Raw genomic sequence first — 25117 nt, 5'->3', positions numbered from 1 at the left:
GAAAACTTTCCTAATTTGGTGAAGGAAATTGACATGCCAGTCCAAATTCCTGCAGGCAGTCCAAAAGGAAGCACACTTCCAAATAAGATGGATGCAAAGAGGCCCACTCCAAGACACACCATAATTAAAATGCCGAAGGTTAAAGACAAAGAGAGAATATTACCAGCAGCAAGAGAAAAGAAATTAGTTACCTACAGGGGAATTCCCATAAGACTGTCAGCTGATTGCTCAAAAGAAACTTTGCAGGCTAGAAGAGATTGGCAAGAAATATGCAAAGTAATGAAAAGCAGGGACCTACAGCGGAGATTGCTCTACCCATAAAGATATCATTTAGAATCAAAGGGCAGATAAAGAGCTTCCCGGACAAGGGAAAACTAAAGGAATTCATCATCACCAAACCATTATTATATGAAATGTTAAAGGGACTTATTTAAGAAAAAGATCAAAACTATTAACAGTAAAATGGCAAAAAAAAAAACCCCAACAAAAAAACCCATATCTATCAACAATTGAATCTAAAAACAAACTAAACAAACAAGAAGAACAGAGACAGAATCATGGATACAGAGAATGTTTTGTTGGTTGCCAGATGGGTGGGTGGGGTTGGGGGGGATATTGGTTGAAAAGGTGAAGGGATTAAGAAGTCAAATAGGTAGTTATAGAATAGTCATTGTGATGTAAAGTAGGGTATAGGAATTAGAGTAGCCAAAGAACACAGGATACGTGGACATGAACAATGGTGTGGGGACTGCCTGAGGGAGTGGGGGATGCTGGGTGGAGGGGGACAAGGGGGAAAAAATTGGGACAAGTGTAATAGCATAATCAAGAAAATATATTTTTTATAAAATGAATAAGATTTGGTTCTTGCCTTTGAAAATCTGTGTATAGCTAAGGATGCAGAATCATAATTAAATCATACCTAATGCAATCATGGAGAGAGGTGTTTGTGAAATACGTAAGTGCAGTGACATAGGCAGAGGGTGTTAGCAAAGTCTACAGAGAGCAAGTGCAGTTTAATTTGCATCTTGAAAGATGAGTAGGAGGACACTGGACAGAAAAGAGGAGAAAGAACACTCCACACAGCGGGACAGGTGTGCAGAGCCAGGGCACTGTGAGCGTGTGCCACTTCTTGGGAACTGAAAGGAATCTAGTCTGGGTAGAGCACAGGTTTCACAAAATTCAATTACTGAAATGAGGCTACATATAAACCACGCACAGAAATTAACTCAAAATGGATTAAAGATTTAAATGTACAGCCTGACACCATGAAACTCCTAGAAGAGAACACAAGAATAAAGCTTCTTGATGTGGGTCTTGGTAGTAATTTTTGGATATGACACCTAAAGCACAAGCCATAAAATAACAAATAAACAAGTGGGACTACAGAAAACTAAAAAGCTTCTGCACAGGAAAAGAGACCATCAACAAAGTGAAAAGAAAACCTAGGAAATGGGAATAAATATTTGCAAACCATATATCTGATAAGCGGTTAATATCCAAAATATATAAAGAACTCAATAGCAAAAAGGAAATAACTTAAAAATAATCAAAGGACCTGAGTAGACATTTCTCCCAAGAAGATATAGGAAAGGCTAACAGATACATGAAAAGATGCTCAACATCACTAGTCATTAGGTAAATGTACATTAGAACCACAAGACGTCACCTCAAGCCTGTTAGAATGGCCATTACCAAAAGACAAGAAATAACAAATGATGGCCTGGATGTGGAGAAAAGAGCTTATTTCTGCACTCTCAGTGGGACTGTAAATTGGTACAGCTGCTATGGAAAACAATATAGAGGTTCCTTAAAAATCTAAAAATAGATCTACCCTATGATCCAGCAGTTGAACTTCTAGGAATACATCCAAAGGAAATGAAGACAATAATTCAAAAAGATATCTGCACCCACATGTTTATAGCAGCATTATTCACAGTAGCCAAGCCATAGAAACAACCTAGGTGTCCATCAATGAATGAATTTTTTTTTAGACTTTTTAATGATTAAAATATTTTACTATCACAAAATGTGTTTAAAATAAATCACTAAAACATAAGCACCAGGGGCTTTTATTTGTCTTCTTCACTGAAGTATCCCTAGTGTTTAGAACAGGGACTGGCACATGGTAATCACTCAATGAATATTCACTGAATGGAGGAACCCTTTGTATTTTGACTTAAACTTTATTTAACCATTTGGAGGGAGAAATTCATCTTGAAAACCCTAAAGAAAGTTACTTAGGGTGTGTTTTTCTCCTTGAAGTTTCTGTTGGATTTTTTATCCTTCTTTTTGTCCCCAGGGACCGTTCAGACCCGTAGTTTTTAGAACCACAGGCCAGGGAACTCTGTGCATCTCACTACTTTGACTGACTTCAAGGCCATGTTAGCACATCACACACTTTCATGCAAGCACCCCAGACCCTCCAGAAGTGCCCCCAGATGACTGGAGCATGCAAACACATTATCGTACTTTAACCAGATTTTTAAATGGTTTATTTTAACACACCTGAAAATATGGACAAACTAGTAAGTGTTCTTAACTGAATTTCCCATACATATAATAATAACATGGTTTTTGATATTTAACATTCAAGATATGTTTTCAAGTTTGATAGTGCTGATAAATAGAAATGAAGAGTTTACTGACAAACCCTTTCATACCAAGATTCTGAAGGTTAAAATAAAACTGAAGAACCTTTTTTAAAAGATTTAGGTGGGCTGCAAAGTGGAGGCTGAAGAAGGTCCAGGAAAAAGATACACCTGGAACATAATAGTTTGGATCATGACATGTAATGAGGAAGATTCTAAAAGTTCTATCTTTAACTATCTTTTCAGGTTTTTCCATCTTTTTATACACCAGGGCAATTACTGGCCTACCCATCTATGCAAAAGATTCACGAGAACAGACTTGACTCGAAGGAACCATTGAGCTACAGCTAGTTTTTGGTGATGGAAGAAGATTTGACTTTGGGTGGCAGGCAGACAATGCAATATACTGATGATGTATCATAGAGTTGTACGCTTGAAACCTGTATAATTTTATCAACCAATGTCACCCCAATAAATTTAATTAAAAATAATAATAAGTAATCAAGCAAATCAAAAAAGATAAATGAGAAAGATAAATAAAATTTTATAATTGAACAAGTGAAAAGTATAAAAGAGTTAACAATTGAAAGGAATTATTTGCCAGCTCCTTTGCTTCCTCCTGAAATGGAAATCTCTACAGTGGGTTTTTGTAAATTGGCATTTTCATATATAAGATTTCATTAAACCAGTGCTTTCAATGGGGATGATTTTACTTTGGAACTTCAGATACAGCTATGGTTTTCTCTCTTTTTATTTCTGTTAAAATATTTTTATATCCTTTTCATCATTTAATTGATTATTTGCAATGCCAACATCTTAAGATTCAGGAGAACGAGAAATCCATGTTATTTTGAGACTGGCACAGTAATGAACACTGTCAGTGCCAAAACCCTGAGAGGAGTTTTTGGTTGCCAAAGCACGTTAAGAAAACTGTATGACCAGTTTGTATTCAATGCCTTATGGAAAAGAGCAGAAAATGCCCAGCTCATTTTTTCTTATAAACCTGGAGGAAAGGCTTATGAAAACTCTAAAGGGAAAGGATTTTTCTTGGCTTGGTATAGTCTTCCTAAACTTGGCAGTAACTATTACTTGCCATACAAAAGCAAAATGAAGCAAAATTTCATATGTATACCTATTAGCAGTATTTTTTCCTATTTGTAAGGAAGAACTAAAATCTACTGGAGCAGCTAGATCAGCCCCAGCAGACATGTTATGATAATCAAGTGGATTTTAGAAATTTACATAACCAGCCTCTCAGCAATGACGTGAGCCAATTTCTACCCAATGACATATGGGTATTCCACAATTTCTCACCCTCTCTTTACAACTACATCATTAGTTTCTAAGTCAACACATACACACCCCAAGTGATTGCTAGAGTAAAAAATGAATTGGCTTCCTCTTTAGAAAACTAAACCACTAGATATAAACTATCGTGAGATTATTTCATCACACCAAACTCTTCTAGATCCCCAAGATATGGTTACTTCTTAATATTAACAAATAGCCTGAGAAAATAACTTCATAACTTAGTTCAATGATTGGAGTCTAGTCTGAGTTACAGAATATTTCAAAAAAAAAAAAAAAAAGATGTTTTGTCACTTTCAAGCACAGAGTAAAAATAAACCAGTAAGGTATTGCTTATAAGGCTTTATTTAATGGATTCTAAAATGTCCATTTTTAGCTGGTTTTTGGATTATATAGAGGCTGGTAAAGATGCCCACAAAGTTTCTTCCCCTAATTAATCTATGCTGCATATTTGTACCTTTAATTTTCAGAGAAACTGTTTTCAAGATAGTGCAATCCAGACTACAAACAAAATATTCCCCATTCCATGTTCGTAGGGTAATTCATTCTTTCTCCACCCAGCATCATGCACGAGTCCTGTGGAGAATGCCCAGGTGATCAAAATACATTCCCTATCTGATGGAGGTACAAGAATGTCAAATAACGAAATGTGAACATTGTTGCTTTGTTCTTTGTCTCTCTTACTTAGATGTCTGTAAAACTGGAATGGACTAGATAAACTGTTTGCCAATACTCCCTTTTTCTTCAGTTGTTCAGGTTGGTTTCCCGTGCCTTGGAAAACAAGATGGAGTGGCAGCATTTGAAGTGAATGTGATTGTAATGAATTCTGAAGGCAACACCATCCTCCAGACGCCTCAAAATGCTATCTTCTTTAAAACGTGTCAACAAGGTAATCAGTGATGGTGATTCAAGAGGAAGTTTATAAGGCTTCCAGGTGTGATTTGGGTCAACAATTATAGGGAGGGAGGGAGGGAGGGAGGTAAATGTTTGTATAATTATAATCCACCGATGGTAGGAGAGGGCGATAAACACAGGGGTCAGTAGCAGTACTAAGAAAGACTTTCTCTGCTTTGACCCCACTCACAATTTTAGGAACTCTAATACCTCCTTCTAAATGCCCTGTTTTCTACCTTTCTCCTGCCCCTTCTCCAACACAATCTTTGGGAGTCACCAGGCGTATCTTACCTATGTTCATGAATTTTCCCCCTTTTCTTGTTCTGGATCCTTGTAGCAAGGTTGGCAGTCATTACCTGCAACTGCCACCTGTGAAGGCAACACTCCCCGCCACCCCCCAAATCTTGGTGCTGCTGACCTCCATGGAGGACGCAGTGCCACCATCATGCTAGCGACCTCTGCCAGGCAAAATCACCCACCACACGCCCATGCCCATGCCAGGCCTGGCTCCTTTCCCATCCTGGTGCAAGCTTTTCCAGCACAGAATTAAGCTCTGGTAGCTTTCAGTGCTGCAAAGATGTACCAAGAGGTCATTCCACCCACTGAAAGTGAATCCTGAGGGCGCTGTCAATCATTCTATTCTAGCATGAATTTAAGGAGGTGCAGTAGATTGATAGGTAGAGGTGAAGGCAGAGTAAGGCATGCTATGCCTTCTCCCATGAATCAAATCTTACTTTGAAGAAGACTTAGTGAAGTACAAGTGGTATAGAGAGAAAGTGATAGAAGTATTCAATAAATTATGATCATCGGTGCACTGGGGAAAAAAATGACCACTGCCTCTTTGTGCTTGCTGTAATGATTTTAAAGATGTCAATATTTTTCCTGACAACATAAAACATTCATCTTGTTTCTCTTTGGTGAAGCTGAATGCCCAGGAGGGTGCCGAAATGGAGGGTTTTGTAATGAAAGACGTGTCTGTGAGTGTCCTGATGGGTTCTATGGACCTCACTGTGAGAAAGGTAAAGATCGCTTCCTTTGCTTGCTATCTAACAAAACGGATGTCACACAGGAGCCCTGCATGTATTTTTAACACATCCCCTGAAATTATTTTTCTGGTCACAATATAAGAATTGGTGAAATCTTAAAAAAGCCACAGGTGAGCTATTGGAAGGGGTCTCTTCTAGAAGTGGGTTTCTGATAAATCCAAATATTTAGTGACAGGGTCAGAGAACTTTGGCATAATGTCTACATTCTTTGTGGCCACTCATTCCCCCAAATACTAACTATTATATGCAGTATGCTTGGACATAATCTTATAAAAGTTTTAAGGTTTTTTCCCTTCTACTTAAACTGTGTTTTAAAAACTAGTATATGAATGATTTGAAAGTTTCTACTCCAATTAAAAATAGCTCAATTCACAATTAAATCTACACCTGAGATATTAAGTTACTATAAGGAAAAAAAAGAGGGTAAATATCATTTGTGTAGTGAGTATATCCATTTAAATGAAATCACTATTAAGGAAGTTATATAAAGAAATGAGACAAATAAGAAAATGTGTATTAACCACAAAATACTCAAATACTAAGAGCTTCTTTAACCAAAATAATCAAAATATTTTTCATCTTCAAGAAATAAGAACTTTTTTCGTTTGCATTTATTTCGGAATTAGAAGATCAAGAAAGTAGAACAGGAAAAAATATTTACAGCCTTACGACCACACCTTAGTTGAAATAAGGGTTCTGGGCAAATTTTGATCAGCCATTCAGATGGAACAATTCTAAAATATTCTTCCATGAAATGGGTTAAAAAATAGTCTGGTTTACAGCACAAAAATAATTTTTAATATAGGGAACTTATATCTCTAAAGAGCAACCATTTTTTTAGTTAACCACAAGGCTTGAATAGGTAGGCCTGTTACATTATTGACATTTCTAAAATGCTCCTGCTCCAGAACCATATTTGGCCCTAATCAGAGCTCTCTCTCCCTCCTAGCCCTTTGTACACCACGATGTATGAATGGCGGGCTTTGTGTTACTCCTGGTTTCTGCATTTGCCCGCCTGGATTCTATGGAGTCAATTGTGATAAAGGTAACAGTTCTGTTCTTTTTTTAAGAACAAAGTTCTTTTTACTTGTTAAATGTTTGAAAAAAGACATTTTTAATATATCATCACTCTTCATAACAGCACTGTAAACAGGGTGTATCACTTAGCTGGCTGCTGTAATAATTTTAACCCCAACTCTTAGTGCAGCTTAACACAGTAGAAGTTTGTTTTCACTGACAGAGTGCTCCTGTGTGGGAATACCTGATGAGCGGGCAGGGCAGCTTTTCTCCATGCAGTGACTCAGGGACCCAGGCGCCTTCCATCTATGGTTCTGCTTTGGAGCTCTTTGGATCCAGCCAACAAATAGAGAAAGGCAGATTGGCACATGCACTGCTAAAAAACAAAACAAACACACACAGACAAAACAGGCTCACAAGTGACCCGCAAAATTTTCATACCTATTCTATAAGTAGGAATTAACCCCATATTAATTCCCTGGCTGGACAGCTGTCTTACACTGATAATTTTTTGGGAGTGGAGCCTGTATTTTTGTGAACAACTGCTGTCCCTGCCACATGGGTTTGGGTAGTTACTAATCAGTTTTATGGGTGAACTTCTAAGACAGAAATGAAACAAACATGCTCCAAACAGCATGGCCTACAGGTTCACTGATCCCCAATTCAATGCATTGTTTACATCACGTCCCTGAGAGATCAGGTTCCTCCTTCCTGTGATGCTCATAGCCAGACTTTACTCTTAGAAAGTGGATTAAAACTTGGCCCTAAACTATTACTGAATGACTCATACTGTTTACAAGTATCTATTTTGCCAGGTTCACATCTTTTATGGAAAATAATAAAATAATATTTTTTAAAGTGTATTCATTGAATGAAATTGTCCTTGTGTCAAAAATACTAATTGCATGAGTAGAGCACTATTTTTTAAAACAAATATATATACTTGAAATAAAATGAGTGCTATTTTTGAGAAATTATCCTTCAGTGATAATGCAATTAGCACCAATTAAGATTGAAATGAGATAGATTAACAGCTGGAGGAGACAGCCACAAACAGTAGATCACTGGAAGTCTTGAACAGACTGCCTAAGGTCAGACAGGGATGACATCTGGCATCATCAGAGGCAGATCCAGAAAGAAAAAACAGCAGTCTCCAGCCATAGAAGTTCACACCACAAAGTCAGGAAATCAACCCAGATCAAGTTAAGAAGCAGAAGCAAAAGAGAAGAGTCTCACAAATAATGGGAAGACAAAGAAATAGGTCCCACTTAAATGGAAAAGAGGAATCCCCACAAAGAGAACTAAATGAAATAGACGCAAGTAAACTATCAGATATTGAGTTCCAAACAACGGTTCTAAGAAAGCTCAATGAGCTCAGTGAGCTTGGAGAGAATTACAAAAAACTTCAGGGAAACTATGAGGAACTTACTGAAAACTATATCAGCATGAAAAAGGTCATAGAAACTATCAATAAGAGACAAGAGAGAATGAAGAACACAATTTCTGAATTGAAGAACACAGTAGAAGGAATCCAAAGCAAGCTAGATGAAGCTGAGGGCCGAATCAGTGAGCTGGAGGACAAGGTAGAAAAAAGCTCCCAGTAAGAGCAAGAAAATGAAAAAAGGACTAAAAAAGAATGAAGAGGCATTGAGGGAAATGCAGGACAATGTGAAATGTAATAATATCCGTATAACAGGGATACCAGAAGGAGAAGAGGATGAGGAAGGGATAGAGAACCTGTTAGCAAAAGTCATGATGGAAAACTTCCCTAATTTTCCAACACACAAGTGCAGGAAGCATAGAGGGTCCCATTCAAGAGGAACCCAATGAGGCCCACTCCAAGACACATCATCATTAAAATGGCAAATATCAAAGACAAATAGAATCCTAAAGCAAGCAAGGGATAACGTGGTAGTAACATAAGGGAGCCCCAATACGACTAGCATCTGACTTCTCAACAGAAACACTGCAAGCCAGAAGGGAACGGCAAGAAATATTCCAAGTCATGAAAAGCAAAGGCCTGCAACCAAGACTGCTCTTCCCAGCTGGGCTCTCAATTAAAATGGAAGGCGAAATAAGGCGTTTCCCAGACAAAAGAAGGCTAAAAGAATACATCTCCACCAAACCAGCATTGCAAAATATGCTAAAAGGACTACTTTAAGATGAAGAAAAAGTTTCTATGAATACCCAGTTCCTTTGAGTGGCCAATACTTGATATTACCAATATTTTTAATACTCATTACTCTGATTGTGACAATGATGTTGTGTTAATTGTTCCTTTACTATTTGTTGGAACTAAACCTGTTTTAGGATATTTCTTGCCTATTTCTATTATTTTAAAAAAAGCTTTAAATGACTTTTTGGAATTCTTTATCCATTTATTGATTAAAGGTTTGTAGAACTGTTTTCCCTAAAAAACAAAACAAAAAAAACCCCTATTAACCATGTTTTAGATGTGCTGAAAATACTTTTCTATTCTATTCCTTGTCTTTTAACTTTTTTTATATGTATACTACTATATAGTTAAATGTTTAATATAGTCATATTGTCAATATTTATAGCTTCTGGGTTTGAATATTTTACTTCAGGTCATGGAAAATATGGAAAATATGGTTCCATTTTCTTCTAAAACTCCTTAGATTCTCCATATTGATTTTTAACTCATCTGAGTTATTCTTGTATAATTATATTCTTGTATAATGCGTACAGTAGGGCTCTATATTTGTTTTATTTCAAGTAATAGTGGTCCGTGCACCTTATTTTTTGAATGAGCCTTATTTTACCCATTGATTTGAAATATCAATTTAATAATATATTACATTGTTAGACAGATATATACATTTGTCTCTAGAATGTTCATTATATTTCACTGATATACTTGATTATTTATGTGCTAGTGTCATGTTTGTTTAATTGCTGAGACTTTATTATGGTTTTAAATTTTTTTAATATTTTATAATTAACTTTGACATTTAAAAAAATAAGTAAATAAAATCAATCAGCATTTAAGAAAGAAAGAAAGAGAGATGGAACTCCTACCTTTTGTGACAACATGAATGGAACTGGAGAATATTATGCTAAGTGAAATAAGCCAGTTGATGAAAAACAAATACCATATGATCTCACCTATAAGTGGACTCTATTCAACAAAATAAACTAACAAACAAACTAAACCACAGGCACAGAAACATGGAGCAGACTGAAAGTGACCAGAGGGGACGGGGAAAGAGGACAGTGGTGGAAAGAAAGGGGAAGGGACTAGACAAAGAACATGTATGAATGACCCACGGACATGGACAACAGAGTGGGAATGGACGGTGGGGGCGGGGGGTGGGCGTGGGATGGGTGGAGGATGGTACAGGGGGAAAAACTGAGACAGCTGTGATAGAATAAACATGATTTATAAATTTAAAATAAGTAAAATTTTAAAAAAGATTGAAATGAGCAGCAAAGAAGGAAAGAAAGAAAGAAAAAGAAAGAAAGAAAAAAAAGGAAGGAAGGAAGAAAAAAAGAAAAGAAAGAAAAAGGAAGAAAGGAAGGAGCAAAGCTAAAGGAAAGAGTCCTTTGCATGAGTCAGGATGATAATTTCGATTGTCTACTATTTTCTGATACAGAGTACTTTCATGCAATTATCTGATTCTATTCTCAACAATCTCTTGAGATATGTAAAGTTTAATCCATTACATTCCCAGATAAATGAGGTTTATGGAGCTTGAGTAGATTGATCTAGATTCACATCTTCCACTGTCCCATGTTATGCTCACGCTACCGTTTCATGAGTGACACTGGATCTGGGCAAATAACTTGATCTCCCTGTGGGTCATGCTTTTCTCATTTCTAAACTGGAAATGAAGCCACTGACCCCTCATTCCCTACCCCACAGCCAATTGAGATAATATGTGAGACCATCTCTACCTTTTATTTTTTAAGTAATCTTTTTAATAGTAGAGCATTGGATAAAAAAGAATTTTAAAAATTTGTATTCATAAAGCATTGATGACACTGACAATAATTAACAGCCACTGGGTGATATTCTTTATTGTGAATCTTTTAACTTGTCTAAATTTAGCATTCAGCTATTGCAAAATTAAGCATTTCTTGAAGCAGAATTAAATTCATGCTATATCGAAACTATTAGGAAATAAAACAAATCCTTCAGACATTTGAATGAAAAACTCCAGTATTAACAGGTTTAACAAGAACATTTGTGAGGCCTGCTTATGTAGATATGGCTGTTACTGGCATAGTTTGCGCAGTGGAGTGTCGATTGCACCGTCTTCCTTCCTTCTTTCCTTCCTTTCTTCCTTCCTCATTTTATTTATTTTCTAGAGAGGGGGCAAGGAAGGGAGAAATAGAGGGAGAAAAAACATCGATGTATGAGAGAAACATTGATTGGTTGCCTCTCACAAACCCCTAACTGGGTACCTGGCCCACAACCAAGGCATGTGCCTTGACCAGGAATCGAACCACTAACCCTTAAGACTGCAGGCCAGTGTGCAATCCATTGAGCCACACCAGCAGGGCCAATTCCACTGTTTTTCTGTTGGCATGGTTTCACAAACAGTGCATGATTACTGTTCAGGGAAAATACCTATCTGTATTCCAGTATATTTTACATCTGATAATATTTTACCTTTTAGATGAAAGATTTTCCTCCTTGTTAGATTCCATTAATTTTTAAAATTCTTTTAGAAAGTCTATTGAAATTTTATTTGGTCTCACTGGATATCTGGGAACATTAAAAAAACAATTTTTTTTTTTTTTACTACCTCAACAAAAAAATGCTTTTATTGTCCAGGAGGGACTATAGAGCTTCTGAAAAATGGTTTAATTACTGGCATGGAGCTAGACCTTAGCACTACATATTTAAAGAAACATTAAAGATTAGTTTTCATTGGCTCTTGGGACATCTTCACAAACTTCAGGAATGGAGTAGTTAAGCACTGGCCTAGCATACCCTTGGTGCCTGTGAAAGTCACTTAGTGTCGTGGCTCACGTTTCTGATCAAGAATCATTGCACAGCAGAAACGTAGAGGAGCTTGGTCAGGATGGTAAAATATTATGCAAATACTAAGAATGTGGCCAAATTTTATAACCAGCTTTATCATATTCTATAACTTTCAAATAACCTCCCAGACTCACTTAATTCTACATGTTAATAAGGGATGGTGCCCAGAGGGCTGTGGTCAAGTGGGCACTGATCCTGATGTTTTCATATCTTATAATCCCCAGCAGAAATGGGGACATGTGGGGAGAAAGGGCACCCACAAGCACAACGGTCCAGCTCTAACAATACTAGTACCAAGTAGCAGAGAGGAAACTCAAAGAGCTGGTTCCTCCAAATCCACATTCTAAATCCTAAATCCTACACCCAAATGGCTGCTGCTCCCCGCCCCCTGTGTCAGTGGGCTTGATTTTTGCCAAAACAAGTACTTTATTGTCTTAAGCTAGAAGGTACTTGGGATTTTAAACAAAAAGTTTTCTCATTTAAGACGCTTGGTATTCATAGAACATTCTAGTTGGACTTATTTTCACAAAGAAAGCACACCCTTAGCCCTGGCTGGTGTGGCTCAGTGGATTGAGCACTGGCCTATGAACCAAAGAGTCATCAGTTCAATTCCTGGTCAGGGCACATGCCTGGGTTGCAGGCCAGGTCCTCAGTAGGGGGTGCATGAGAGGCAACCGCATATTGACACTTCTCTCCCTCTCTCCCTCCCTTCTGCTCTGTCTAAAAATAAATAAATAAAATCTAGAAAGAACGAGAGAAAGAGAGGAAGGAAGTAAGGAAGGAAGACAGGCCCTTATAACTTTTGGATTTCCTTTCTGGTTTTCCTCCTGGAAGCTTACTTTACCTTTTGTTAATCTATAGCCAACTTTGGCCTGTTTTATATAGGACAAGAACACATAGGCCATATAACTGGAACTGCTGAAAATCCAAGCTCTTATTTTAATCCTCTTTATAGAATGAGCCAACTTGTCTATCTTTAGATATTTGCTCTCCCCCATCCTCATTTCTGTCCTCCTTCTATTTTAGGTGCCAGTGAGTAGCCAAATTCCAGAAGTTGATACCAAAGTTTTAGGGTGAATTGCACACAGTCCAGTTTTTACCTGGATAACCCAGGGAACTGGACTTCCACAATAACATACCCAAGTTCTTCATCCCTCTGGCTCATGCTGCTGCCACTTTCCTGCCTGTGGGGTCACAAGGGTCGACAGGCTGTCTTTTCCTGAATACAATTATCCCTTCTTCCAAACATCATAAAAGTCGATTTTTTTATTAAAAAAAAAAAATCCTATTACAGAAGATGAATCTCTGTTCTTATTCTGGGGAAAAAAAAAAAAAAGCAAAAGCTACTTTCTCCTTTGTCAGATCCTAATACTTAGGACTTCTCTTCCCTTTTTCTATTTCAACTTTAGAAATTCTCTCTTTGAAAGTTTTCTCCATTTTATCCTTCCTTTATCTTAAAAAATGTGGGAGGGTTTCAGTGGAGCTTTATGTGTGGAAGTAAGTCATTGCTTCCCTCTAGACATTGTATTTCCCCCTTTGACACTGCAAACAGCTTTTCAGGAGAATCCGGTGTAGGAGTGTAAGTGAGCAGCTTTACAAAGGGCCCACTAAGTGACTCCCTGCCTGGGGAGCAGAGTGACATGAACTGGGCTTGGGTGGATTGAAGACTGACGATGTATTGTAGTTCAAAACAAATTTCTTTCAGGTTAAAAAACAATGTTTTGATTTCTAAAAAAAAAAAAAAAATTGGGAACGGTGCTTATAGCGATCTTCTCCTTTTAAGAGCACAGATGTTTATAAGAAAATAGAAAAGATAATGCTTATGCACACCGTGCCTCTTTTCACTAAGGGATAACCCCTCGAGTAGGTACTATATAATATGTATGGCACCCTATTATGTTGTGGGAGTCCACAAGTGGTCAACCACTTGATTCCAATTCCTGTATTTGTAAAGTGGCTTACTTTACTACATAAGTAAATGGGTGAGTAGCAGATGCCTCCGAAGTATCACCTAACTGTAAGTGAAGTTGTTGGGGTTTTTTTAGATTTGTCTAATCTTTGTCTTGTCTACTGTCTAATGCAATACCCTGTTATTCATTCTAACAGCAAACTGCTCAACTACTTGTTTTAATGGAGGGACCTGTTTCTACCCTGGAAAGTGTATTTGCCCTCCAGGACTAGAGGGAGAACAGTGTGAAATAAGTGAGTATTGACCTTCTGCATTCTCTTTGATTTTTAGAGACCTTAGCAACTCTATCTAACCCCTTAATTTCATCAATGAGCAATCTGAAGCCCAGAGACAATGAATCACTTGTTTAAGGTCTCAGGCCAGTGGTTTCTTTTCACTAGATTCAGCCCCATTCATTTAGCTAAAGGTGTGGCAAAGAGTGACAAAGCTGAGCCCAGATGACTCAGAGCAAACATTCTCTGACTTATGTCTGGGTTTGGATTATTCAGCCTGTTGCGTCGTTCTTGTTGGTGATTTTGTCCCCTTCTAATTTTGCAGAGCCCATAGTTTCAGCTTAGAAATGTAGACCAGAGCTTTGGGACCGCTGGAATTGGCCCACCTACCCTCATGCATAGAGAGTTTTTTCTCTGCTACTCACTGCCATACTTCCTAAACTGGAATGAGCCTAGTAACCCACCTAAGAGAAAAGGAGACTCAAGAGAAAGGAGAAAAAAGGGTGCATAGTAATAAAGAAGAAGAAACTAGTAGCATACACAATATGAATGAAGAGCACAGATCTCACGTTAAGTAAAAGGAGCCAGACATAAAACAAGTGCTTACTGCATGATTTCATTTTTATGAAGTTCAGGAACAGGCAAAACTAATGGATGATGGTAGAGACCAGAATAGTGGTTGGGGACACAAAGGAACTTTATGGGCTGCCAAAAATGTTGTATATCTTGTTTGATGAAGTGTCACATGAGTGTTTCATTTATGTAAAAAAAAAAAATAGTTGAGCTGTAAACTTAAGATTGGGGCGTGTTATGCCTTCACTACATATTTGTCATGCTCCAATACGGAAAAAAATATTACAGGTGGAATGTGGTAGAGAACATTGTTTTGGAAGTCAGGATAGCAAACTGCTGGTCCTGGCTTTGCCCTTAAGAAGTCACTGAAGTTCTCTCTCAAACTCAGAAATGAGCCAACCCCATTCTAGATTGCTTTGTGATCCAGAAGGCAAGTAACATCAAAGCTCCACTCAGGAAGGTGCAAAAACAGTGTGAGCACATCTGCTGAGGGCGCGTATCCCTGACTTTCTGAAGGTTCTGGAATATAGTGTTTTCATTTCCAGCTGTACTGTATCTGTAAAACACTACTGTGTTTGGAGTTGTAGTGGGTTCAAAATTGAATAATACTGACTTCCTATTTTTAACTTTCAACCTCTAATTTATTTGTGGGTTTTTGTACTTTAATGAGTACTAGATGAAGTAACCATTTTTTATAGAGTTCAAATGAAATCCCTCTGTAGTTTCCATAGAACATGTAATTAATTGTCAGGATGTGGTTTCTGTTCTTATTAGTTACGCAGCCCTGATAAAGATATCTGTGAACTTACTCCCCTCAATTTTCTCCCTGTACTTACTCTCAGACTTTGCATAGTTAGTCAGTTCATGTTTATGAATCGTTGTTTATGGGCTCATTTCTCTTCATGTAAGTATGCCCTTTCATGCCCTTAGCTTTATGACCTTTCCATTGGCAGAGATAATATTTTCTATTCCTTTATTTCACCCTAACTGCACCAAAAATGTGGGCCTTTGAAAGCTCTTGATTATCCCTATCACCAGTTATATGAAATCCCTTTTAGGAAATTTTTTGTCCTATTACAAGAACCACATTACCAGAAAAATAAGGATATGTATCTTAAGTAGAAAAGTACCATGGGTGTGTATTAGAGACAAAAAGTTGAATTATGTTTTTTTAAAATGACAACCTGTGCTTTTATAGGATAAATCAGAAGATAAAGGAGAAATTAAGAGAAATTTTAAAAGCAAATAAAAGAAACAACTTCCAACTATAATAACTGCTTTATAATTTTTTGTAATTCTTTGAATTCTGGAATATTCTCTCATGGCTGGACCACTGATGAAACAGCTCCTTGAGCTATAGAATACTTACTATGTTATGTATTATTATTTTTTAATTGAGATGTAATGCACATACCAAAAAATTTACCATTATAAAGTATACAATTTAGTATATTCACAAAATCACACAGCACTTCTATCTAAACCAGAACACATCACTACCCCCAAAAGAATCTCTGTACCCCTTAGCAATCACTTCTTATTTCTCTCTTCTCAAGACCCTGGAAAACACTAATCCACTTTCTCCGTCTTTAGATTTTCCTGTTCTGTTTCTAAGTTTTCCTATTCCTATTTGTATAAATAGAATCATATAACATATGGCCATCTGTGTCTGACTTCTTTCATTTAACATGATATTTTCAAGGTTCATCCATATCATAAGCAGATATCATTGCCTCCTTTTAATTGCTGGATAACATTGCATTATATGGGTATACCAACCACATTTTGTTTATCCGCTCATCAGTTGAGGGATATTTAGTTGTTTCTACTTTAGGACTGTTATGAATAATGCTGCTAGGAACATTCATGTACAAGTTTTTATGTGAACATATGTTTTCGGGTCTCTTGGGTATATACTTGGGAGTGGAATTGCCAGACCATAATGTTTAATTTTTTGAGGAACTGCCAAACTATTTTCCAAAGAGACTGTACCATTTATATTCCCACCAGTAATATACAAGGGTTCCAATTATTCTACATCCTTGCCAACACTTATTTATTGTCTTTTTTTAATGAAAATAAGTATTTTGATGTTTTTTTTTCTGATCTCTAGTAGGATTGATACCTTCTCAAACTTCACTCTGACTTGATTATGAGGTACACTTATAGATTAACAAATAAGACAATGAATAGAGGTTATCTGGATATAATTACATTTATTGTTATTTAAGGTTCAGAGAGTTCCCAAAAATTTTTAAGGAATCTTCAATTAAAAAGACCACACAAATTATTTATACTCTATAGTAAAAGGATTTTTTATGGGTTATTATTATTATAAAAGTTCTCTGTAAAAAATTTAGAATATTGAACAAGACCATTACAAATCACCCACAGACACAAAGATGATGGTTGTTGGTACTTATTGTAAACTTCCAAAATCTTTTTCTATGTGAAGCAGAATAGCCAATTTAAGTTATCCTACAATTGAATGGGTGGAGGAAATTTAATGCCTTTATTTTGTTGATACCTTACCTCATTGTTCTCACTGGACTTATCCACTGGTTGTGGTAAAAATGCTAACTGTTTAAACTTAGTCAAATCTGTTTGTCTTTCTGCATTCCCTGGCCTCTTTTAGGTAATCTCTCAAGTTGACTCAGTTGTCCAATGGATAGCAAAGTATTTTCAGGAAAAGAAAGTCAATATTAAAGACACTTATAAGACTCTGAATTTTAAGACAATTATATCTTCATGAGATTTTTAGCTTAATGAGATTTGATCTAGGAATGGCCTTCTAACAGTTGCCAGCAGTCACATTTCTCTTGTGTGATAAGCAGGAGAGAATGTCCTGGATTCAATGACCCTAAGGGTACTCACTTCCCTCTTGCCAAGAAAATAAAAAAGACCCATGGAGTCAATGAAAAAGTTCCCACCACAAATCATTCTTTGCATTGTGCCTGGTTACCAAGTTCACTTCTCATAGAACATGGGGAAATTTGGGCTCACCAAGTATTTCACAATAAGTCCTCTTTCTTTGCTGCCATATAATTATTGTCCCACATCTTGCTTCCTTGAAAAACCTCAGTACATTGCAGAATACTGTGATATGATCCAGTTCTGAGCATATGATGGAGTCAGATTTTTTTTTTAATGCAAATAGAAATTCAGAGTTAGGTATTCCTTTTCTTTAGGCAAGAGTTAGGATCTTGACCACATAGTAAATGCTATTCTTTGTATCCAAACCAGCAAAAAGGACACTTTTGGATTTTTAATGGTCAATGAAAAGGTGGTATTCTATTATTAAGGTTGTTTTTTTAATAATTGAGGATGTTTCTGTTTCTGGAATACCTCATGCATCAGAAAAACCTAAAGGTCTAATGGCATTCTAGGTTTTTGAGAGACTCTAACATCTCAATATTAAGTCTATACTGTCTCCATCATGACTAAATGCTGGTTCATTTGACTTATATATGAAGAAAGTCCTTTTGAATAAATAAAAAGTAAAGTATGTTTTTAGGAAAATGATTTTCATAATGGGATTCACTTCATGTTTATCAAGCATAGTGCTAGCAGTAAAATACAGTAGTTCACTTCTTTCAAAGCTTTGACCATAAAAAGAAGATCTTAGAGAATGAAAGGTGGGTTGTTTTAGGATAAAGATTTCATTTCTCCTTATGTATTGAGGCCTTTGTAGTGAGTATTCTGCTAAAGTGGAAAAGAAAAAATAACAATAACAACAAAAAAAAATCCAAACTCCTCCACTACTGAAATCTAATAATGGCTGTTCACTCTCTTCGCAACATCATTGTGGCAGGTATAGGATGTGGTTTCAATTATGCACGAACAAACCTTTCTCTTCTACTTCAAAAATAGAAATTAAGCTTAGGATGGCAAATTCTAGAGTGCAGAGGGAGAATAAGTAGCTTCTGGAGTAAAAAGAAAATTATTATATAGTTTTTACATCTAAGGCCCTATTCCAGCTCTAAAACCCTGTGATTCAAAGAGCTGTGAAAACATTAGCAATACTCAGTTGGCATATAGATGAAAGAAAGAATGCTGTATTATTAGGATCTAAGACATTCCAGAAAAATGCAGAGGTGTGATATTAGGCACCTATTGTGCCCCCCTTGACAGCCTTCTCAGCCAGCCTTTCACTCCGGCTTTCACTCCGGCCACGGCTATGATAACCAGTTTTGCACAGGTTAGCTGTTCCACATTTCTCTTGCTTTCCACCCAGAAACTCCTCTGAGTCCTAAAACAAATATGGAAAAAAATTTCTTCTGTTCTGTAACTACACTCACACAGTTGCAGAATGGAAGCACAAGAAAATTATCCCATGGTTTGACCCTTGACTAGTGGGAGACGGGTGCTGGTGAATAAATGGCCCCCCTCGCTTCTTTTCAGAGGACTTGAAGGTGCCATCTACAGGGCGCCTCAGAAGGATGCCGCAGGATGGAGCCTGACTCTCACAGCATGACCCAACCGCAAACACACTTTTCTGTTGGCTTCCTCTCCTTCCCTGATTCACTCTCCCCATCCTCCCATTCCTGTTTCCTAGGACCGCTTCCCCAAATATACGGTCCGTGTGAAAGCCCCGCTTTCTGGAGAATGCTAGACCAAAGCAGATGCCACCAGGTACAGGCATAGGCCTGCTTTCAGAAAAAATGACATTCAAAAATAAGAACTCAGAGAAATCATATACAGGGTCATTCTATCTTAGCTTTTAGTAGATCTTAAATAACAAGTGCTTATGAATCAATTAAAATATTATTCCATTCATAAAAAAGTAATGTAAATATAGTATGTAGGCAATACATTTATTATAGAAAATATATATTCAAAATTGTAAGTAAAAACACTAGCTTATTTCTACCAAAAATAAAATTCAAACAGAATCAAAGCCAGATTAGATCTGAAATAAGTGGAAATAACTGCCATTTAATAGCTTTATCCTCCCAAAGCTTGTAATTCCTTTGAAAAACGTAATTACCTCTGAATGAAGCACTGACTCCTTGCTTATTTGCATTCTTCTCTGTTTCAGGCAAATGCCCACAACCCTGTCGAAATGGAGGTAAATGCATTGGTAAAAGCAAATGTAAGTGCTCCAAAGGTTACCAAGGAGACCTCTGTTCAAAGCGTAAGTACCCTGTATGCAATCAGTCTGGGTATGGAACAATTAAGGTAGCTGCAGTCTTGTACTACATAACCTCTGTGCCTACTGCACGTTGCCCAGGCGTCACAGTTAACCTTTCTTCACTGACATAGGGGTTTCCTTTATGTAGATCAAAGACATTGTATGAAATCCACACATGTATAAAAAGATACTTTCACACACACAACGGAACTTTTAAACCCTTAGGAGTTTTCTCAAGGTAAATAAACTTACAGTGCCCCGTAGTTTCAAAGTTCTGAGTGTCTTTTGTGAGTAAGAAGCATCAAACTTAATTTAAGATCATTCTCAGGACTTTCTCAGTAAGTCCCAAGCCAACTTGTAGCTGAAGGTTGACTTAGAAAAAAAAATTACAGGATGAAGCCAAAACTAACACATTCTAAAGAACTGCAAAAAAAACAGCTGTGTAATTTTGTTGAAAAATGAAACCTCAGGAAGCATTCTTTTTATCTCCTTTGATTCTTCTAGCTGTCTGTGAACCTGGCTGCGGGACACACGGAACATGCCATGAACCCAACAAATGCCAGTGTCAGGAAGGCTGGCATGGAAGACACTGCAATAAAAGTGAGTGGGAGCCGTCTGGGGAGCCAGCCTCTTTCACATCTGCTTCTTGACTCCAAAGACTAATAGACAACTCATAACTCAGCCTGCTTTCCATTTCATTAAAAGGAACTTCTCTGCCTCTTCTTCCCCATGCTTCCTCCTGCTGCCCACGCAGTCTAAGTTTTAGGGGATAAAGAGAACGCATCTTTGCATAATGTCACATCTATAAAATATTGCCACAAATATTTTCCAGGTTCAATTAGTAAAGCAGGTTGATTTGTTAATACAGGGTATTTAATATGAAAGAAATGACAAGTAAAACTGAGATTTTCAGGCCAATGTGGAATTAGTATCTATGTGGCTCTGATTTTATCCATCAAGATCTGTCAACTAACATATAAAACATGAAGGGTTTTGTTTTTTAAAATCTTTACATTGTATTGATATTTATGTTCAAAATGAGTTCTTCTGAGGGAAAGAAAGGCCTATGGAGTATGAGAGAGATACTACGATGGAGTTGCATTTTTTTCAAATGTATAGACTATCAAAAATGAACTAGCTATTGAGATAATCAACCACTGGCCTGTTTTATACACAAAATGAAACTTGCTAAATGCATCCATTTCATTTTGATTGATATATTCTCTGTGTTGAGCATGAATCTGGACACTGTGGACACACCCATGAACAGACAGAAAAGGCTCTGCCTGGTGGAGGCCAGGCTCTAATGGGAGGGGCAGTCAATGTGCAAGTGAACCAAAGAAAACAGGGCAGCTTCTGTGCACGGGCAGCTATGACGCAGGTGCCCAAGCAGGGGCCCCTGTCTACTCTGCTCTGAGGAAAGGAAGACTTTAGTCATACAACACCCTGCAATAGCACAAGTCCAGACCGTGTCTGTCACAATGACTTTCAACCTTTTAATCTCATGGCACACATAAACTAATTACTACAATTCTGCAGCACACCAAAAAATATATTTTTTGCTGATCTGACAAAAAAAAAAAAAGGTATAATATTGATCCATTCACACCAGATGGCTATTGTTGTGTTGGCTGTTGTCATTTTTTTATTTGACCATCTAAGGGAAAAGAGGTCAGTGCCCCTGTCTAAATAAGTCAGATATTGCATGTTTTAAAAATTCTTGCAGCACACGGGTTGAAAATTGCTGGTGTATCATACTGTGCCTCAAAAATAATGGATATATTTGAACACATCATTTACATGTCAGGTGTTTTTCCAAATCAAGGGTCCCCAAAGGGGGATGTATGTAGCTCAATGAGTGTGGTAGTGATCAGCTGGGGTGCTAAGGAAAAATATTAGTTTTAAAATATATTTTATATTATTTTATTTATATTAGTATAAATACATAGGTAACATAAATAATTTACACTTATATTTCTCAAGCTCAAATTTATTTTTGTGCATAAATGCTTGCATTATATTATTCTGTTTATATAATACATTTATATGTAGATATACATGTTTGTTTATTTTAAGGTATTTGGTGTCCGGTCTAGGCTACACTAACACATTGATTTGATTCTTTTTCACCTAGTGAACTGATTGGATGGTAGGCTGAATGGGCTTCAGGTGGCCTGGCTTAACAAGAAATGTGGCTCCTCTGGAAAATATCTCCTTTACCCAGGAGGTCATGGTTGAATGGTATCCCCTTTAGGACATACGTACCAGGGGCCCTTCTTTGGATTAAAACACCTATAGAAAACCGATCATTTCTAGAGCTATTTTGGAAAAGAGTAAACCAAACCCTTTGTTCTCCCTTCAACTGTATGCAAACTGTGAGATTTGTCCCAGTATAAGAGGACCTAGGGATGAGGTCAGACCATACATCCCAGAATTCAATTACAAAGGTCTTCTGGTACTCACATCTGGACCCTGATGACCAGTGAGAGTGACAGGAGCACAGCACAAGGTCCACTGTTCCTGCCGACACTCCCAGTCTCTTCCAAAAAGAAGGCACGTTAGGGGCCGTCGTGGAGTACAGATGAGCAATTGAGACAGGTGTGCCAGCCCCAGGTATCATCTCCACTTGCAGCCCATGCTCCTGAAAGCTCTCTCCTGAGTGTACCTCCTTCAGATCAAGGTGATACACGTCAAAAAGATGCCCTGGTGCTTGATTAAAATGCAAAAGTGTTTTCTGGGAGAGGCCACCCAGCCACTTTGTATATTAGCTAAGAGAATCAGGCTGAAAGAATGAGGTTTATTTTGACCAGAGGGAGGTAACAAGGAAGCCCTAAGGCATACAGTTCTTCTATGAAGAGATTCCCAGTGGATGACATGTTGGGAGGTCCAGGCACCCAGACACCTCAGTGGGGAGGAGGATACTGGAGACAGACCTCTCTGCTAGGCTCGCCCTCACCAGCAGGGAGGTTTGGGCTTCATGGGTGGCAGGGCCAACAGCAGGGTAGGGATTTACTCCAGCACATTGTTGGCTCGTGTTTTGGCTGTTCCACAAGCTACTAGCCTACATACTGACAATTCAACGAAACACATTCAGGCACAAAGTATTCTGTTCCCCATACGTATTTATGGCATGCTTGCATTTAAAAACCACAAGGAACAAATGAAACGCCGAACTTGAGGCAGATTTTTACAATGTGATTGCTGTCTTAGATCAGTTTTAGGAAATCAGTAGACAGGACTCTGTGCTCCAAGCACCTCCAAGAGTTCACAAGTAGGAGGAAGGGAGGTCTCAAGTTGTGTAACTCGGTGCTACACTCAGTGCTCACCTTAGCAACAACTGAGCTGGAGATAGATAGATGCCCACCTTGACTAAACTCACAAATCCCCATTGATAAGGAGTCATTTCAAACTGTAACCTTTCCTTAATATGTACAATGGAAGTCCTTAATCCTTACAAAATTCCTGTTTTGGGTAAATGCAATAGCCACATCCTATCGGGTGGCCTATACAAAGAGTAGAGATTGTTATATTAAACAGTATAATCGAGGCTAGTTTTGCAATGCAGTGAAAAGGATCAAAGACCAAATCCTCTGCAAAAGTATCCCTACATTCAGACCTCAGTGCTAGATCCGTACCAGCCCTTAGGTGGAGAGTATCCTTCTATTCAAACACATTCATCCAAACTTTCCATCAAGAGTTTCTGCATAGCCAGAATACACGGTGAGTCAGACATTCCACGGAAGCCAAATTTGATGGAGTTGGTAAAATAGGTTTCTTTTAACAGATTTTGAATCTGTAACATCTCTTCCATCAGGTAGCTTTTTGTGGTTGCTGTGGTCTTTTACTCTGGGCTGAAAAGGGAAAATGGATTTCATTTGAAAGGTTAATAATGAATCTTAAGAGCCTGTTTTTGTAGTTTCTTTTATTTTAAGCTGTGAATAATTTTGCAGGGTACGGAGCCAGCCTCATGCATGCCCTGAGGCCAGCAGGCACCCGGCTCAGGCAGCACACGCCTTCACCTAAAAAGGCCGGGGAGCGGCGGGATCCACCTGAATCCAATTACATCTGGTGAACTCCGACATCTGAAACGTTTTAAGTTACACCAAGTTCATAGCCTTTGTTAACCTTTCATGTGTTGAATGTTCAAATAATGTTCATTACAGTTAAGAATACTGGCCTGAATTTTATTAGCTTCATTATAAATCATTGGGCTGATATTTACTCTTCCTTTTAAGTTTTCTAAGTATGTCTGTAGCATGATGGTATGGATTTTCTTGTTTCAGTGCTTTGGGACAGTTTTTATATTATGGCAGTTGATCAGGTTAAAATTTTGTCTTTTCAGTGTGTAGTTGGCAGGTAATTTCCAAAATCACAATGCATTCATGGTGTCGAAGCGCTGAGGGTATATTAAAGAAGGTAAATGGGATGAATAAGCATAAATCAAAAGGGTTTGGATGAAGCAGTTAATTGTGCTGAAGTTACAGCATTTCAAATTTTATTGTCATGTATTTAGACACTTGTTCATTTTTTAATTGCCCTTATTTTTAAACTCTCAATACATTTTGACCTTACCATGATTCCAGAGAATTCACTATTAAAAAAATAAATAAATAACACTGTGGTAGTGGCATTTAAACAATATAATATATTGTAAACACAATAAAATAGGGAATATAATGTATGAACTTTTGGCATTGGCTTGAAGCAATATAATATATTGTAAACAAAACACAGCTCTTACATAATAAACATTTTATACTGTTTGTATGTATAAAATAAAGGTGCTGCTTTAGTTTTCAGACTGTTGTATGGAGTGGTCTTTGCATGTGCTATCTTGTGAAAATAAAGCTGGTTACGACCGAGCAGTGGTGGAAACTGCAGCACCCTGAGAAAGAGAAGCTGTTCCACTGTCAGGCACCATCCTAGCTCTGCAGCCTCATCTCTCCTTCTCCTGTCTCCACTCCAGCCACACCACACAACAACCTGTTGTCACTGCCTGCTATGCTCCTATTTGTGTCAGCTCTCAGCTCAGTTGTCATTTCTTTCAGGAGGTCTTCTCTAACTAGAATGTGTTACATACCCCAACCGTGGAAGATTTTCTAAAGGTGTCAGAATGTCGCAAATGAAAAGTGCTATCGCTTATTAAAAACCTGTTGATTCCCACAGACATTATATGTGTAGGGTTATATCCTACAACCATATGAGGTGGGTATCATTGTGTACTTTTATAGACAAGGAAACTGAGTCATGGTGACAAGAAGCAACTTACCCAAGATCATACATGATAGGACATGGTTTCAAATAATATGGACAGGTTTCAATCCATGAAGTCTTATGCTCTGCTCTTCTTTCTCCCCCTTTTTCTCAGCAA

The 25117-nt window shown here is 37.6% G+C and overlaps 1 protein-coding gene across 1 annotated transcript in view; it reads left to right on the top strand.

The window, feature by feature from the left end:
- The window catches only part of WIF1 (WNT inhibitory factor 1), an 86537-nt gene extending 62193 nt beyond the window's left edge, over positions 1 to 24344 (top strand). The window contains exons 4-10 of the mRNA XM_054580276.1: positions 4645 to 4785; positions 5714 to 5809; positions 6786 to 6881; positions 13968 to 14063; positions 19654 to 19749; positions 20251 to 20346; positions 23697 to 24344. Of these exons, the coding sequence (XP_054436251.1) occupies positions 4645 to 4785; positions 5714 to 5809; positions 6786 to 6881; positions 13968 to 14063; positions 19654 to 19749; positions 20251 to 20346; positions 23697 to 23818 (743 nt within the window). The 3' untranslated portion in view covers positions 23819 to 24344. The remainder of the gene's footprint in view (positions 1 to 4644; positions 4786 to 5713; positions 5810 to 6785; positions 6882 to 13967; positions 14064 to 19653; positions 19750 to 20250; positions 20347 to 23696) is intronic.
- Positions 24345 to 25117: the final 773 nt, after the last annotated feature.

This window comes from Pteronotus mesoamericanus, unplaced genomic scaffold (assembly GCF_021234165.1).
Source record: "Pteronotus mesoamericanus isolate MK-2021 breed Mesoamerican mustached bat unplaced genomic scaffold, CSHL_Meso_final contig_56, whole genome shotgun sequence".
Classification (NCBI taxonomy): Eukaryota; Metazoa; Chordata; class Mammalia; order Chiroptera; family Mormoopidae; genus Pteronotus; species Pteronotus mesoamericanus.
The sequence above is the reverse complement of the archived record's forward strand: the minus strand, read 5'-3'. Positions and strand labels throughout refer to the sequence as shown.